The 16,905-nt window shown below is 32.5% G+C and overlaps 4 protein-coding genes across 4 annotated transcripts in view; 2 read left to right on the top strand and 2 right to left on the bottom strand.

Annotated features, from left to right (window-relative positions):
- Window positions 1-76: 76 nt before the first annotated feature.
- On the bottom strand, window positions 77-4,914 carry HELRODRAFT_156911 (hypothetical protein; the record flags this gene model as incomplete). Its single annotated transcript, XM_009018658.1, has 11 exons — window positions 77-233; window positions 431-483; window positions 688-809; window positions 1,112-1,264; window positions 1,629-1,706; window positions 1,874-1,931; window positions 2,751-2,882; window positions 3,202-3,291; window positions 3,669-3,784; window positions 4,462-4,546; window positions 4,804-4,914. The coding sequence occupies 11 exons, from the start codon at window positions 4,912-4,914 to the stop codon at window positions 77-79; spliced, it is 1,155 nt and encodes a 384-aa protein (XP_009016906.1).
- A 2,770-nt stretch (window positions 4,915-7,684) lies between these two features.
- On the top strand, window positions 7,685-9,258 carry HELRODRAFT_78097 (hypothetical protein; the record flags this gene model as incomplete). The annotated part of the gene is made up of 5 exons (XM_009018657.1): window positions 7,685-7,738; window positions 7,962-8,184; window positions 8,415-8,480; window positions 8,600-8,807; window positions 9,057-9,258. 5 exons carry the CDS (start codon window positions 7,685-7,687, stop codon window positions 9,256-9,258), a joined length of 753 nt encoding a protein of 250 aa, XP_009016905.1.
- A 1,912-nt stretch (window positions 9,259-11,170) lies between these two features.
- On the top strand, window positions 11,171-13,487 carry HELRODRAFT_156910 (hypothetical protein; the record flags this gene model as incomplete). Its single annotated transcript, XM_009018656.1, has 5 exons — window positions 11,171-11,452; window positions 11,614-11,803; window positions 12,290-12,403; window positions 12,702-12,926; window positions 13,312-13,487. 5 exons carry the CDS (start codon window positions 11,171-11,173, stop codon window positions 13,485-13,487), a joined length of 987 nt encoding a protein of 328 aa, XP_009016904.1.
- Window positions 13,488-14,226: 739 nt separating this feature from the next.
- HELRODRAFT_191529 (hypothetical protein) overlaps window positions 14,227-16,905 on the bottom strand; it is a gene marked incomplete at its 3' end in the record, with an annotated part of 5,786 nt that continues 3,107 nt past the window's right edge. The window contains exons 3-6 of the mRNA XM_009018655.1: window positions 16,580-16,673; window positions 15,991-16,076; window positions 15,215-15,423; window positions 14,227-14,756 (exon numbers count right to left, since the gene is read on the bottom strand). Coding sequence (XP_009016903.1) covers window positions 14,227-14,756; window positions 15,215-15,423; window positions 15,991-16,076; window positions 16,580-16,673 — 919 coding nt within the window. The remainder of the gene's footprint in view (window positions 14,757-15,214; window positions 15,424-15,990; window positions 16,077-16,579; window positions 16,674-16,905) is intronic.

Raw genomic sequence — 16,905 nt, 5'->3', positions numbered from 1 at the left:
CCTTGTGTTTAATTTTTGATTGATCAAAGTAATTTCGGTATTGATTACATTTTCCGATACTAATTTGGGGGAAAAGTTAACATTTTCCAACGACTGCTTTTTCCAGAGCTTGCGACAAATCCTCAATCAAATCCTCAACATCCTCCAGTCCGATAGAAAGGCGGATGAAGTTATCCGTCATGCCCAATCTCAATCTCTCCTCTTCCGTCAGAGCCGTGTGCGTCATTGTCGCCCTGTCAAATTTTTTGGGCAATTGTGAGAAAGTTTGTTGTTAGGAATATCCGGGATATTAACTTGGAAAAGTTTTACCCAAAATGTCCAGTCATTTTTTTGATTATATTATTATAAATAAAATGAAATAAATGAATCATATTATATTACGATCATGAAAAATATCGAAAAACACATTTTCGAAAAAATTTCAACTAACGGTAATTCAGCGAGGCTCTCGTATCCACCAAGGCTGACAGCTAGTTTGAAGAGCTTTTTAAAATACAAAAGGTTTAAAGGCTTCAAATATACATACTCGTGCTAATGCTTCCACTAATTTTTACACAATTCTAAACATTTTAATCAAATAAAACCAAGAATTTGTGCGGTTAAAAGTTGAGAAATAGTCTTCCTTGCGACATTAATTTTCAAGTTTGGTCTTTATCAGAACTGCATACAGAAAACTGAAAAAGTAACCTTCAAGTAGCTGAAGAACTTTTGCGTTTCAGACATTCCACCCCTGATGTAGAAGGAGACCATACCACTGAATCCTCTGCACTGCTTCATCGAAACGTCGTAGTTCGGATGGTCAGGTAACCCTGCATCAAAGATGTTTGAAAAAGCGAAAAATTCTCATTAAAATTTAAAAAAATGGCGATCTTGGTGTTATCTATATCTTATTTGATATCTCCCGGATCTATAAAACAAATGATTAAGCCCGAAAGATAAAAATTAAGATACGTGAATATCGATGTCGCCATACTATGCTAAATACAAACGTTGAAATCATTACACCAAGTACCTTTATTCAACATGATCTCAACTAAATAATCATATTTATCATTTCAGAAAGTTAAAAAATATTGAAATGAAAAAAAAATATCAGGAAAGAACCACTGACCAGGGTGGATGACCTTCTCAACTCTAGGATTACCCTGCAGATACCTAGCCACCTGCAGTCCATTCTTCATGTGCTGCCTCATGCGGAGTGCCAACGTCTTCAAGCCCCGATTCAATAGGTAGCAATCGAATGGGGATGGAATGACACCCAGTGCTATTTGTGTGTGTATGTGTGTGTTTGTGTCTAAATGTGTGTGTGTGTGTGTGTGTGTGTGTGTGTGTGTGTGTGTGTGTGTGTGTGTGTGTGTGGTGTTATAAGTAATCTATGTATAGCATTTTTTATGATAATGTGGCCTAACATATTTATACAATACTTATGTAAACTGTGATCTGCTAGAGATCCCGATTAACTTTAACTTTTAAAGACAAATAACAAACACAGTGCCACGTAAAAATATCTTTGTGTGAAAATATCTGTTGTAAATTCTATCAGAAAACTATGGTTTGATGTGAAAATTAGAGAAAGAGAGAGAGAGAGAAAGAGAGAAAAGAAAGAGAGAGAGAGGAAATGTGCTAACATGCTTGCAGAAATTTCAACTTTTTCCCAAGTTCATCATCGTTTACAGAAACAGAACCCATAACAACATCCGTGTGGCCTGTCCGAATAATTTTCAAATAAAAATTTAATTATAGGAGAAATAATTTCCAATAATTACAATCATAAATAATAAAAATAAAACTACAATAAGTCAACAAATATAATTAAATAATTAATTAAATTAATTAGTTAGTAGAATTGATCGATCTAAAGCAATATACCGACCGTTCATATATTTAGTTAGTGACTGCAAGGAAACATCGGCGCCTAGCTCTAGCGGTCTCTGCGGCCACAACATTTGTATTTGTAATAATTAATAATAATATTGATAATAATATATTATTTATATATAAAGAAAGAGAGAGAGAGAGAAAGAGAGAGAAAAAGAGAGAGAAAGAAAGAGAGAGAGAGAGAGAGAGATAGTGAAACCACAGACGTGTAGATGTTTATCATTCTCGCACTTTAACCAGTTACACTTTCGAAAATTTTAATTTTAACAAGACTAAAACAAAAGGCGGATAAATATTAGGAGTTGTAATAAAAATGGCAATAAAAACAAATTTAACAAAATAATAATAATAATAATAATAATATTATTATTATTATTATAACTAAAATAAAAACAATTTCAAAATAATTGATACGCTGAATAGAAGGGTTTTCAAAAAGAGAATGATGACAACCACAACGAGGGTATAAATTAAAAAGAAGATGATGAAACAAACTCTAACATTAACATTGCCTTGATAGCAATAAGAATAACAATAACAACAACAATAACTATTATTATTATATATAATTATTCTCTCAAGTATTCATCCGAGGTATCAACAGCGAGCAGACACACCGTACGTGACCGGCGGGGATTCAAACCCAGTCTCCTTACAACAACAACAACAACAACAACAACAGAGAACCAGGCATTAAAACCACTACACCACTACAGTCCAGTGGCAAATCTAAGAAAGGGCCGAGAGGGGCCCAAAAGTTCTTTCCCGGTTAACGTTTGAAAAAATTTCAAAATTTGGGCTTCCCCACTAAAGTTTTCAAGATCCTTCATTGACACTGCCTATATACTAACATTATAAATACTACGACCCACCTGGAAGTATGAAGACATGAAGGTGTTATCGACGACGACGATGACACCTGGCTGCTGGTGGGCCACTGCTGAAGCCGCTTCAATGTCCACCACCTTCAACGTCGGGTTTGTCGGCGTTTCCAGCCACAGCATCTTAAAACATTAATATTGTTATAATTATATGTTAAATTATATTATGTTATAATTATTATTATTATTATAATTACTTATGTTAAATTATATTATATTATAATTAATATATCGCAATGACAACCGTACAAAAACGCCTCTGATTGTTATAATACAGACGAACTGCTACAAATTATAAGGCCCAAATCAATTGGATTGGTTGAAGTGAAGATGTTGAGAGTAACTTTAAAATGAAAACGAATTATTATGATAATTAATAATAAATTATGTTAATTAATGACAAATAATTATTTATGATTAATAAATTAGAAATAGTTTCAACCTTGGTGTTTGGCTTTATGGCGCTCTTAATGTTATTGATGTCAGTGGCGTCAACAAATGTTGCTTCAACATTGCTCTCCGTTATTATGTTCTTCATGTAATTTACGGTACCTTGTGTGGTGATGATGATGATGTGGTTGTTATGATGATGATGAAGTGATGATGATGATGTTGTTACGATGATGATGATGTTGTTGTTTTTGTTGTGATGATGTTGTTATTGTTGAGATGACGATGACGATGATGCTGTTACATTGATGAGGAAGTTGTTGTGATGATGATGATGATGATGATGATGTGATGACGATAATGATAATGTTTGGATGATGATAATGGCCATTGCGATCGACACGAAGATTACAATGTTCAGCCTTAAAACCAACAAAACGTAAACCACAAAACCCACCGAAACCAAAAACCATGAAAAAGAATAAAATAACCAAAAACATTAAATAAGAATATGGTAACCAAAAATAATAAATGCCAACCTCCGTATACGTCATCCATGCAGATTATGTGATCACCTGACTTGAGCACGTGACACATGGCCACCATGGCGGCCGAACCGCTCCCGAAGAGATAACCTCACCAAATAAAATTTTAGAGGGGAATTTCCATTAAATCTATCTATATCTACCATTTCAAAATTAACATTTTCGGATTATGTAGTCATTTGTATGTGGAAAACTCCACAGGTTTGATGAAACAAATATGGATAGGAAAATTTTCAAAAATAATTTTTTTCATGGTGGGGGCCTAATAACCCTACACCTCCTCAGGCTCCCTTATACTTAGGCCTTTTGTGATAATAAACAACTGACGAAAAGTTATTTTTAAATTATTAACATAAATGAATAAAAATTTATTAATGTTTTCCTAATTTATAATATTAAGCTTTGAAGTAAGCCTGGTAGATGCATAAGTGATGGTACGCTTATAAGTTTTGGTTTTATTTTTCAATAAGTTATTACGTTTTATGGTCATTAAATTAGTTTTTTTTATATTTATGTGATATTTTTAAAATTTGGCGGCGTGATAGTCTAGTGGTTAAGGTCGCCTGCTGCTCTGTAGCAGTGCATGCAGTGTCCGGGTTCGATTCGATTAAGACAAACAGATCCCATCCTATCACTAGCTATGTATGTGATGTATTCATACACGATGTTCGTTTGTTGTTAATTACACAGAATCAATGAAGAGTGCAATGAATGACGTGGATGGCCTTTAACCTTTGAAATTGAACATAATTTTGTCAAAATCTAACAATATTTGGCGTTTTCAAGAGCAGCCACACACCGTTCGGCCACAGTTCTCGTTGGGTTGCCGATCCTAGAGTAGAAATATTTGCCCTGATATTTTGAGGTGCGAGAATTTTTAAAATTTAGCTATTTTATGAGATCAAGACAAAATTAAAATATCTTGATCGTGTTTATTTTATAAAATATTCTCAAAAGTAACAATAACTATGTCAGCAACTACAACACTCCACATTCAAAACTGGCCCCAGCAACAGCAGAGCCAAGTACCTTAACCATCAATTACACTATTGGGCCACCCAAAAAACCATAGACACATGTTTTCTAAATATATATCAACATCTACTTACCTCAGGTGCGGTACTAGCATGATCAAGTTGGTAGGTGGATGATAGGGAGATGATGGGAACCACACTTCCACATTTCCACTGTTCAGGGCTTTGTCCCTCGTGAATAGCCATCGTGGCGAAATGAGGGAAAGGTCTAAAAGAGAAGTCCTCATCTGTCACTTTCCTATCACCGTCATCATTATCTGCAGTTGATGGCTTTGTACACTTTTCTTTCAAAATGTTGTCGGTTTCGAGGCCATTTTTAGAATCTGGCAGACGTTCGTTCGTCGGGATGGTTGAGATGGTTTTGTTGGCAGGCATCTTTCAGACCTTTTCTATAAGGGTATTGAACAATTTTTTATTAAATAAAATAAATAATTATAAAATTATGACAAGTTATTAGATAATAATAATATAAATTACTTTTTAAGAAATAATTAAATTTATCCCTTGAAACATAATATGGTAACGTTAACTTTATTTTTCGCCGAGGCCAAATTAATTTTCACAAGACGAACTCACGAATCACATTTTGCTCTTATATACACCAGTACACGCACACCACACGCACACACACGCACACATACAAACAAACAAACACAAACACAAACCACACAGACACACACACATCAGACGGACTTAGCACCTTATTGCTCGTTCGTTTGAATAACATTTTTGTTTCGTAAGACCTTTAAATTTAGTGACATTAAATCTTTTGAACGCGTTCTTCCTTTTTATCTTTAGATCAAGTTGGTACGTGTTGTTGTTATTCCAAAAACTAAATAAACAAATCAGAAATATTACAAAATGAGAAATAAACAAATAAAATTTAATTCGAATCATACACGTACACACACAATTGCAAATATAAAAACACATACACTCGTGTATACACGCTGAATATGTCGCTTGTAAATGTGTGTGTGTGTATTTGTGTGTGTGTATGTGTGTCATTTTAAAACGTTACCTACCTGTATTGTTATATTTCATTAATTTATTTTTAAAATTTCGACTAACAACCGCCATCAATTAAATTCAATTTTATCGAAAATTAGGCCAAAGTTATCAAACATGTACGTGTTTGACTGTGCAATAAATTAAATTTCTTACTTAATTTGATGATTTGATGATTGCTAGCTCGCTCATTCGATATTTACTACATTTTATCTTGAATAATTCTCTTTAGCTGAATTTCAAAAATATCTAAACCACAACACACACAACACACACATACACACACACACACGCATAGTGTGCATATTAGCACTACACAGGTTTTCGAATCCGAGGCCTACAACAACATGACTGGGTCCCTTAGAAATCTTTTCACCAAAAATAGCGATGATAATAATAATGTTAATAGAGATTTCATTATTTATTATATTTGTTTTCGATTTCGATAAAATATTAGCTACAGTTTCCGAAAAAAATTTTTTAAATAAAATTTAAAAAAAAAGGAAAACGTTCTGAAAGAAAGAAAACAAAAACGAATAGAAGGGTAAAGACAAAAAAGGAAAAGAGAGAAGGAAAGAAAGAGACAGAGAGAAAAAGAAAAAAGACAGAGAGAGAGAGAGAGAGAGAGATAGAGAGAGAGAGAGATAGAGAGAGAGAAGGAATAAATGATGGGGATGGGACCTTTAAATAACTTAACAGTTTAGTTTATAAGAATACTATTCATCCCATCAATCTTGAAGTTATGATTCAAGTTTATTTTCTTATCCTTTTTCTTCCTGTTTCACTCTATCTCTCTTTCTCTCTTTTTTCTTTTTTGCTTTCTTTCTTTCTATCTCTTTCTCTCTATCTGTCTATATATATATATATATATATATATATATATATAGCGTAATTGTTTTGAACTGCAAAATAACTATCGGACCATTTTTGTATTCGCCTTTACATCACCATCACCGTCGTCATCATCATCGTCATCATTATTATCATCACTATCATTATCATCATCGTCGTCGTCGTCAGCATCATCATTATCATAATTAACACAACAGTCGCCATCATCATCATCATCATATTTTTCAACTACTAACATCATATTGTTAATTTTTTATATTAAATTGAAAAATTAAAACAAAAACGTATAAAACCAGGATATGCCGATGATAAAATGATTAACAAAATAGAATTATTACATAAATAATAATAATACTAATAATAAAAAATAAATATTATTCTAACTATTATTCTTATTATTATTACCGTATTTGCCTAACAACAGCTGTACAATAGAGTAACAAGCAGATAAAGTGGTTAACATATCAATATATATATATATCTATAATGTACTATAAATACATATAGCATATATATATACACATATGTGTGTGAATGTGTTCGTATATATGTGTATGTCAGCAAGTATGTGTGTGTATGCAATTATGATAAATTTTACTTCCTAGATTGAAATTTCAATACTCTTAAAAACTCTTAAAAACTTAAATTACGAGCACAAATTGGGCAAAACGTTAGTTTTCAAATGACATACGTATGTCCCTATTACATCGGGACATACGTATGTGTACTTACATATTGTACTATGGAAGAAGATGGTGAAGTCGTTATAAATAGTTTATATGTTAAAATAAGGGGAAATGTTTTAAAGATTCTATATATGTATTTGTTTGTGTTTGTGTGAGTGTGTGTTTGTATATATATATATATATATATATATATATATATATATATATATATATATATATATATATATATTTGTAAATTTACGCTCTTAGCTCCGCTGTTTAGTTATTCCAAACTTTATTCAAAACGAACATAATATACCATATATTATTTGATAAAAAAAAGTATTGTATTAGTATTATTATACAATTGAATATTATTTTATTTTTTTAAGATAAAACTTTGAAACATTTCAAAAATCTGCGGCCAGCCAATGTCTGACATAGTAAAGCAGGGATACGTAAAATTTCAATCTAAAAACTTGGGCGTTAGTTTCAGACGTATTTGTACAACGTTATAAATTAATCTATTTAACTTGACTTCATCCAATTGTATCCAAATTTATTCAAATTCATCCTAATTTATTCAACGTTATCCAAATCTATCCAAAATATCCAAATCTATCCAAAATTATCCAAATTTCTCATCACCCAATATCCCAAAACACCGAAAACATTCAATATTACGTCACAAAACACCCACCATCATAGATATGGAAAAAAAGATGGTTGGTACTGAAAATGCACTCCAGAAGGGGACCAGTCAGATTGGAGAAGTATTCGGACGAGGTGGCATCACTGAGTTCCGGAAAGTATCGTATGATTGATCTGTCCAAGGTCGAGAACATCTACAGGCTCCCGGATTTCGAGAAGAAATGCGCCATTCATATAACCGTCGATTGCATGCAGTCGGTTCAGTTTTCCGTTGATTCTGGTAAATAAATTTGTGTGAAATTCTTTTTTAAAATTGGTAATTAGTTCGCTTTTTTTTAAGAATAATTTTAATATGATAATATGAGTTGGAAGATATTTTTATTTATATGATTGCTGTGATAATGGTGTAGTAAGACGTTAATCCTTAACGTCTTACTATCTTTGATAGTAAGACGTTAAGGATTTGAATTATCATTTCAATTTTTGTTTCAACGAAACTCACGCAAACAGAATTAGAATGCGAAAACTGGTTGAAAATGATCCAGGGTGAAATACAAGGAGCCCTTATTAACAGAGGTCGTATATTATCATTATCTCTTTTTTAATCTCACATATGTGTGCGTTTTTGTGTTGTGTCTATGTGTTTATTTGTTTGTTTATGTGTGTTTTTGTTTGTTTGTTTGTGTGTGTATCAGTATGCGTAAATATTTATTCACCAGACTCATTCAACGTCTACCTGACAAAGCACCCGAAACTGCCGACCCACGGCGAATGTACCATGGAGATCACGGATACGGAAATCCGTCTACTTAACCACAGGGATCAGGAAATTGTATTCTGGCCTATTAACAAGTTAAGGAAGTATGGAGTGGAGAGGAACATGTTCACTATTGAAGCTGGCAGGTTTGGGATTTTTCTTTCCGGATATTTTGGGATTAAAAGTTTTTTTAACTTGGCTGATAATATTTTAGGATTGTGTTTATTTGACGTTTTAACGCATTTGCAATTTGAAAGTTTCAGTGTTCTATTCATCGCTTTTTCTCTTGTATTTAATTAATTCTCAGTGAAATATTTTCCAACATTTGTATTTCAAATAGTTTAAAAAAAAGCTGAAATAACACAAAAACAAACGAAATCGAATTTCCAAAACAGATCGTGCGTGACGGGGGAGGGTACATTTGTGTTTGAGAGTGAGGCTTCCGACGACATATACTCCAGGGTCAACAACGTCATCAAGTCTCAAGCGCTCGCCAAGAGAAACGAAGTTAGTTTGGGTGTTTGCAATCGAGAATTTTGTCACGTTCTTCATATTCTTTTGTGTTTTGTTGACCATATTTTGGTTGTAGTGTGGTAATCGTTGTCAATTTTACTATTTCTACGCTTAATTTTACAGTTTTTCCACTAAAATGAGCTATAGCTCACTAAAATATTTGTCAGATACGTGATTTGTGTGATTGTTATATGAGGTTATTATGATTTTATTATGAACTTTCACCTGTAGTTAAAGATTTAATCTTGTTGAATCATGTTTAACTATAAATAATCGGATTATTATTAATCGTTTTAAAAAAAAAATCTCCATATAAGCAAGAAATACGAGCAAAACTGTTTCAAAATTATCAAAGTTTGATTTTCCTAATAACTCAGACAGTTAGACTAATTTTAAGAAGAAAAACCAGCACTCCACGGCGAACTGAACTAACTAAATAGAGGAAGCTGGCGACTGCATAAATCAACCAGCCAAACGTGTTTACGACATTTCGTGTCACCTTTTAAACGTTCCTTTTAACTAAATCATAAATTAACAGCTGAATAAATAAGAATATAAAAACGACATTACATAATAATAAAATAATAATAATTACGTTATAATTAATAATAAAATGGCAATAAATAAAATTAAAGCTGGTTTATCTCTCAAATAACTTACACAAACAACTCCAAACCAGACTAAAGGCCAAGAAGTAAGTCAATCCGATGGTGATAATCATGTGCGTGCGTCGGCCAGCAGATACAACAACACATCAAATCAGTACTACCAGGTCCAGCAAGGAGGATCTAATGACCCATCTGGCATCAACGAACTTTCAAGGAAACGTCAGACTGAAGTCGGACGTGGAAATGAATACAAGTTAGAAGCTACTGGAATGAGAGGTACTGTTAATACACGCGTGTGTGTGTGTGTGTATGTATGTGTGTTTGTGTGTGTGTGTGTGGTGTGTGTGTGTGTGTGTGTGTGTGGTGTGTGTGTCACTTTTCAACAGCAGTTCCAGGCAACTTAACCATATTAGGTACATTATCTCGCCATCCACTTTTGTATCTATACCAATATTTATTATTAAAATATAATAAAGGATGAGTGAGATAACGATGGAATTCTTCAAATTTTCAGGAGCCGGATCGACTAGATCTAGAGGTCGTAGCGATGACAAAGGTTATCCAAAAAATGTTTTACTTATTTTTTTGATTATCAAGGCCTAATTTTATTTACTACTAATAAGTTGCCGATATGCAAATTAGTATCATTTTTTTAATAAAATAAAATTTTGAATCTAAACTTCTCCAGATGACGACTGTGATAGTGAATATATCGAAATACCAAGATAACTGATACCATCAGATTTTTAATGAAATCAAGTCAATTTGATAACTTTTTTGAGATACGTTTATAACATTCACACATTACAGTTTATATAGTACAATTTTTCAATATACCGGTTTATAATTTTTGAACGATTGTTTTATTTTAGAGTTTAGAACTTTCTTCAATACAACAACAATTTTATACGTTAACAATTTTTGACATTATAAGTTTTAGTTTCGAAATGATGGTTTATATTTTTGTTTTCTTTTAAAAAAAATACTTCAATGGTTTATATTTTTCATAATTTTACAACCCATGTCAAAAATTACAGAGTCCTTTTGATGAGAATTTGTTATGTAATTTCTTTGGTTCGAGTTTATCGTTGACGTAATTGTTTACATTTTTAAATTTCTGGGAAATTTGAAATTTCGAATTGAAATTTCACTTTCGTGAAATGGTATTTCAAGGTAATAAATTAGTTTAATGAGTACTTTAACATTTGTAAATTAAAAAATTTTAATAATTTTTTGTGATTTTTCTTGATATCGTTACTGGTTACTTGAAATTGAACTTTCACAAGTACTTGTTTTTCACAAGAATTTCTGTGTGTGGTGTTCAGTACGGTTTTTTGGACAAATAATTTTTAAAATTAAATTAAACTTAAAAAGGAGCAGTCAGGCACATGAAGCAGCAGAAACTATCTGCCTGGAAACCTACACTAACATGTGGTTCCTTGTCACTACTCTTCCTCTTCATGGCTTCTCTGTACATCCCTATTGGGGCCGTTCTAGTTTATTACAATTATCAAATTAATGAAATGGAGATTTTTTATTCAGATAGCAAGAAGTGCATATTTAATTCGGAGTTATCATCTAATTTGTCGGCTTGTGATAAAATGTTTTCTGGGGGTGTTTCTACAGGCTGTGTGTGTTCTGTTCAGTTTGAGTTGCCATATCAATTCAGGGTGGGTTACTGTATTTTAAATCTTAGTTATTTAACAATTTAATAAATTAAGCTAATACTTTTAATTTAATATTATCTGTGTTAATGTTAATGATTATACATGTTCTGTTTTAATTTACCCTGTGACATTAAAATTAAATGACATGAAAAAATAATTATCAGGGAAGTGTGTTCATGTACTACGTGCTGACAAACTTCTACCAAAACCATCGAAAGTACATCAAATCCTACGACCCAATGCAGTTGGTTGGCAAAAACCCCGACAAAGAATCATGTAGCCCATTCGTGAAAGATCCCAAGACTCACAAGATCTATGCTCCTTGCGGTGCAATTGCCAACAGTATGTTTAATGGTAGAGCTAAACTAATTTTCATTAAAAATTCATTTTTCGGTAGAAAACAAAACACATTTTTATTAAAAATTCCTTTGTTAGTAAAAATAAAAACAAATTTTTATCAAAAAACTCATTTTTTATTAATAAATAAACACCAATTCTCATTAAAAATAAACTTTTAAACGTTTGTTAAAGATTATATACTTTGCAATGTTATATAGCTGATTTTTTTACTCAGCTATCATTATTATTGGCGTATTGTTATTTGAATTAAATTATTGAATAACTCGGCTAATTTAATTTTCTAATTATTCAGTTATATATTGTCGATTGATTTAATTGTAATAAACATTTTCATATAAAGCTTAAGCATCTATGAGCTAAAGCATCTATGACCTTAACTGTACTTTATCTTTTTGTAATTTCAACCTTTCAATTATTTTTCAAAATTAATTTTATGGCAGTTAGTAATTGTAATCATAGTTCATCATAACAATCCTGTAGACACGTTTCAACTGCTGTACCATCCGGATCTTGGAGATCCCATGCAAATTCCCATTATGAGAGATAACATTGCTTGGGATACAGATAGGAAGTATAAATATAAAAATCCCAAATGTACGCGTTTTGTGAGGTTTTTCTTATTTGTTTTAGAAACTCCATTGCTATTGTCATTGCTGTTATTTACTTATTGTTATTATTATGATTAATGTCATTATTGATGTTATTATTTTTTTATTACTATCATTGTAGATGTTTCAATTGTTAATGCTTGCCTTCATTAGGTCCATAAACGTTAGTGGGTAGTAATAGTAGCCGCAGCAGCAAGCACTCTTAATAGTAGTAGTAGTAGTTGTTGTTGCTGTAGAAGTAGTAGTAGTAGTAGTAATTATTATTACCATCTGAAATAATTCAGCTTGGAAAGACACTACAAAGCCTGCTTTTTGGACCCAACCAGTTACATCCCTGGATCCCAACAACTCGAAAAACAATGGCTACCAGAACGAACCCCTAATCGTCTGGATGAGGACGGCTGCCTTTCCTACATTTAAAAAATTCTACGGCCGCATCAAACGATTGTCCGGAGATTTGTTTAATGAAGGATTGCCTGCCGGGCTCTATACACTGGTTGTTAATTATAGTACGTGGAAATTTTTGTGGGATTTTTTATCGGTTAGTTTTGTCTAACAGCAGGTTAGCTCAGCTGGTAGGAGTGCCGTGTCTCGTGCCGTTATTGTGGTGGTTTGGTTCGAATACCGTCTGCCCGAAATTCAAAAATTATCATATCGTGTATGTATGATCGCGCGTGCATACAAAATGTGTATGCGCGTCGTGTGAATGTTTGGAGTGTACGTACGCTGTGTGGGGGGATATCACAGTCTTTGTGGCACGAAAGCCTAACTGAAAGTATAGAATGATAATGTGAGCAGTTCTTTGCATTTTATGGAGGGTTGCATAGTTAAGAACAAAAAACAAAATATACACGTATACGCGCGCACACACACACGCACATACACACACACTAGATTACCCAACAAAAGTATTCGACGGTAGCAAAAGAGTCTTCCTGACAACGTCATCTTGGGTTGGAGCAAAAAATTTTTTCACTGGCATAGCGTACATTATAATGGGAATTATCTGCCTGGTTACCATCATATTCTTTAAGATTATCACTCATTTCTACGACAAACGGTTCAGGTAACTGTGTTTGTTTCTGCGTGTGTTTTCTTTGTGTTTGGTTAAAGTGCCTGGCGTTGATAATGCAGTGGCCGGCTTCGAACGCGAGATCATCCCGGTGTAGCACGTGCCGGTGTTTAGTTAGGTCATGCTTTGATGATTAACGTGTATTTGCATGGACTATGTGTTGTGTATGTGTGTTGTTGGTGATTCTGAGATATTGAAATAAAGTCAATAAATCTTGAAATATATGTATATATATATATATGTGTGTGTGTGTGTGTGTGTGTGTGTGTGTGTGTGTGTGTGGTGTGTGTGTGTCTTGAATGAAGAATATTTGGAGTGCTGTCTATGAGTAGATGTTTGTTAATTGTTTAGTTGTTTTTTTTTACTTATATTTCAAATTTCATTTCATTTTCTTTCTAGATTTTTTTTGGACAGTCTGTCAAATTCGTCTCCTTATTTTTTCCGCTGAATGAATGAATGAACGAACGAATGAATGAATGGACAGATTGGTGAATGAGTGAATAAAATAACAAAGTTTATTTTTATGAATTCTATTACATTTTTCACTATTTTAAATAAATTTATTTATACCTTGAACGGCTAACTGGTCATGTTCTGCAGTTTGCATGATGAAGGACAGCTGCATCTACGATAATAACTTTCACAAATTACACAACGTTGACTATTTAATCTTATAAACATTTTATATAGAATAAAAAATAATTTAGAAAGAAAAATTTGCGAAAAATTATTTAGTTTCAACTTTTATTCAATTTAAAATCATCATGCAAGCCTAGTTTTTTCTTCAAATTCTCGTTCTCTCGTCTCAGAGACGATATATAAAAATTTTTATTTGTGACATCTTCCGTCAGCGTTTCCACCAACGACTCTAGCTCTGCTATTCTTTCTGATGGGGTTAAATTTTTCAGAGGTTTGCTACTCTTCGAATTCCTTCTGCCCTGACTAGATGGAGTAAAATTGTTAAAACTACACGAGGTTAGGGATGTGGTCTCGTAATCGTCGAATACTTGATACCGGTGAAGTTCGCTTAGGGTCGATTGTGTTTGTTCTGGGCCTATATCGAATGGTTGGATACCGATTCTGTCGTCACTGTTGTAGAAGGATCTGTTGTTTTTTGATGAGCCTGTCAGGTGTTTGGGGATTTGATTTGAGATTTGTCTGAGGTTTTGGGATTCGTTTTGAAATGCGTTATGGGATTTGTCTGTTTTCGGGTTTGTATAACGTTTTTGAGATTTGTCTATATTGATAATAATTTTTTGATGTTTCACTGGATGTGTAATTGTGATTCAATGTGTTAATATTTCTGTATATTTACCTTCTAATAAACACGTGCCTCTCAACGTCACGCCACCTTCAAATTAAAACGTATTCGTTGCAATATTTATTTTACGTGAATAAATTAATCAATAAATTTATAATCATAATTGTGAAGAGAGGGAGAGAAAGAGAGCAAGAAAGAGAATGAGATAAGCATCTGAAACAATTAGAAAAAATCTAGGTTGAGATAACCTGTAACTAATTTTACTTGAATGATTCAAAACATTGATTGTAATTCTATTATGACGAGTAAGAAAGGGAGATAGAGCGAGAATAAGATAAACAATTGAAACAAATAGACAAAACAACTAGACAAAAAAAAAGAAGAAAAAAAACTCATAAAAGAAGCCTAATCCAGAAAAAAACTAAAGCAACGGGCTATTGGCAGCAAAAAATCGCAGGACAAACTTCCTAATTTTTTGGTAAGCAGCTGGATGACCTCAACATTGTTCTTCAGGCACGCCTCATCAAGAGGCGTTCTATCCTGCTTGTTGACTAACATAAGACTGGCCCCATGTTCTAGGAGGAGTCGAGAGATGGATGGGTAGTTCCTGTAGGCAGCCAAATGCAGCGCCGTATCGCCGTTGTTCGTCGTCTGCCTGTTGACTTCGCTACCGCTAACGGGGAAGTATTATTGTTATGAAATATTATTATAGAAGATTGCTAGGAAATGTTGCTGTGAGATATTATTTTAAAATGTTATTATTAAACATTATTGTAAACAATTATTATGAAATATTATTATAGAATATTTTTAGGAAATGTTATTATGAATTATTATTTAAAATTATTAAATATTATTATAAACAGTTATTATGAAATATTGTTATAATACTGAAAATTATTACTCAATTAAGCGCAAAGACAAAATGTAGGCATTAAGTAGTATATATAATATAGAAAACATATCAATGTTTTTTTAGTTCTAAAATGATCTATAAATGACATTCCAACTGAAACTCTAAAACAATGTCAAGCCAAACATACGAAATTCGTCACTGATATGTAGTAAGAATTCCTTTGAATTGCATTTTTGCCGGCAAAATTCATTTGCAAATGTGTACCAGACAATGCAGTCTTTACACGCAAATAAGTGTTTGTCTACTTGCTTGTTTGTATGTGTGTTGTCTGTGCGTGCGTGTGTGAGTCTGTGTGAATGTTTTCGACTGTCTAAAAATGAGTACTTGGCTTCACAATCATTCACACACTTTCGTAATCGTATGTATGAATAAGTTTCTTTAGCCTGACTATTCTTATAGAGATGAATAGTCTGAGTGTAAAATTAAATTGCTAGTTTAATGTTGCTCCTTGTATGCTTGCATTTACGTCATGTTATTTTGTATTTATTTAATGCAACCCATACAATACAATGTATGCCAATATACAATACAATGTCCTATCTTCAATTATATACAATACAATATCCAAATAATACTATACATTACGATTATATAAAATACACCATCCATACTGGCATAAAATTTTATATTTTCAATTATAAGATAGATAATGATGGTAATAATAATGATTGTCCTATTGTCTCTTCCCACATAGGCAAATATGAATTAAAAAATTGAGTGCATATTGACACACACACACGCACGCACACACGCACAACATGTTACACACTCAAGCCACACGTATAACACTTAGTATGAAAGGATAACCAGAAGCATGTTATTATTATTATTATTTTTATTATTATTATTTTTATTTTTTTTAATACTAAATGTGTCAAAAATTAGAATGGTGACATTTTTTCATGTTTTCCACCTCAATTTTTGGTCGATTTTTCTCAATTTTTCTACATAAATCGGTGCTTTTTCTAGGCGAAAACTGACTCTTACTGACTTTTAATAAAAAGGTACTGGTCACAAGAAATTTAAATAATAGTAATAATAATAATATCCTTGCAATCCGGATATTGGGATAACGAAAACATAACGTACACTTATCATTATATCCCGGTAACTCTGATAACGAAAGTGTTTTTTTGGATGAGGATGTAAGATATTATGGCTTAATTAAGCCCTACAGCACAACACATCAAGTTTCAAATCGTATCCTATATATATATATATATATATATATATATATAC

Source organism: Helobdella robusta (assembly GCF_000326865.2).
Source record: "Helobdella robusta unplaced genomic scaffold HELROscaffold_22, whole genome shotgun sequence".
In the NCBI taxonomy this organism is placed as follows: domain Eukaryota; kingdom Metazoa; phylum Annelida; class Clitellata; order Rhynchobdellida; family Glossiphoniidae; genus Helobdella; species Helobdella robusta.
Note: the sequence above shows the minus strand (reverse complement) of the source record. Positions and strands in the feature narration are given on the sequence as shown.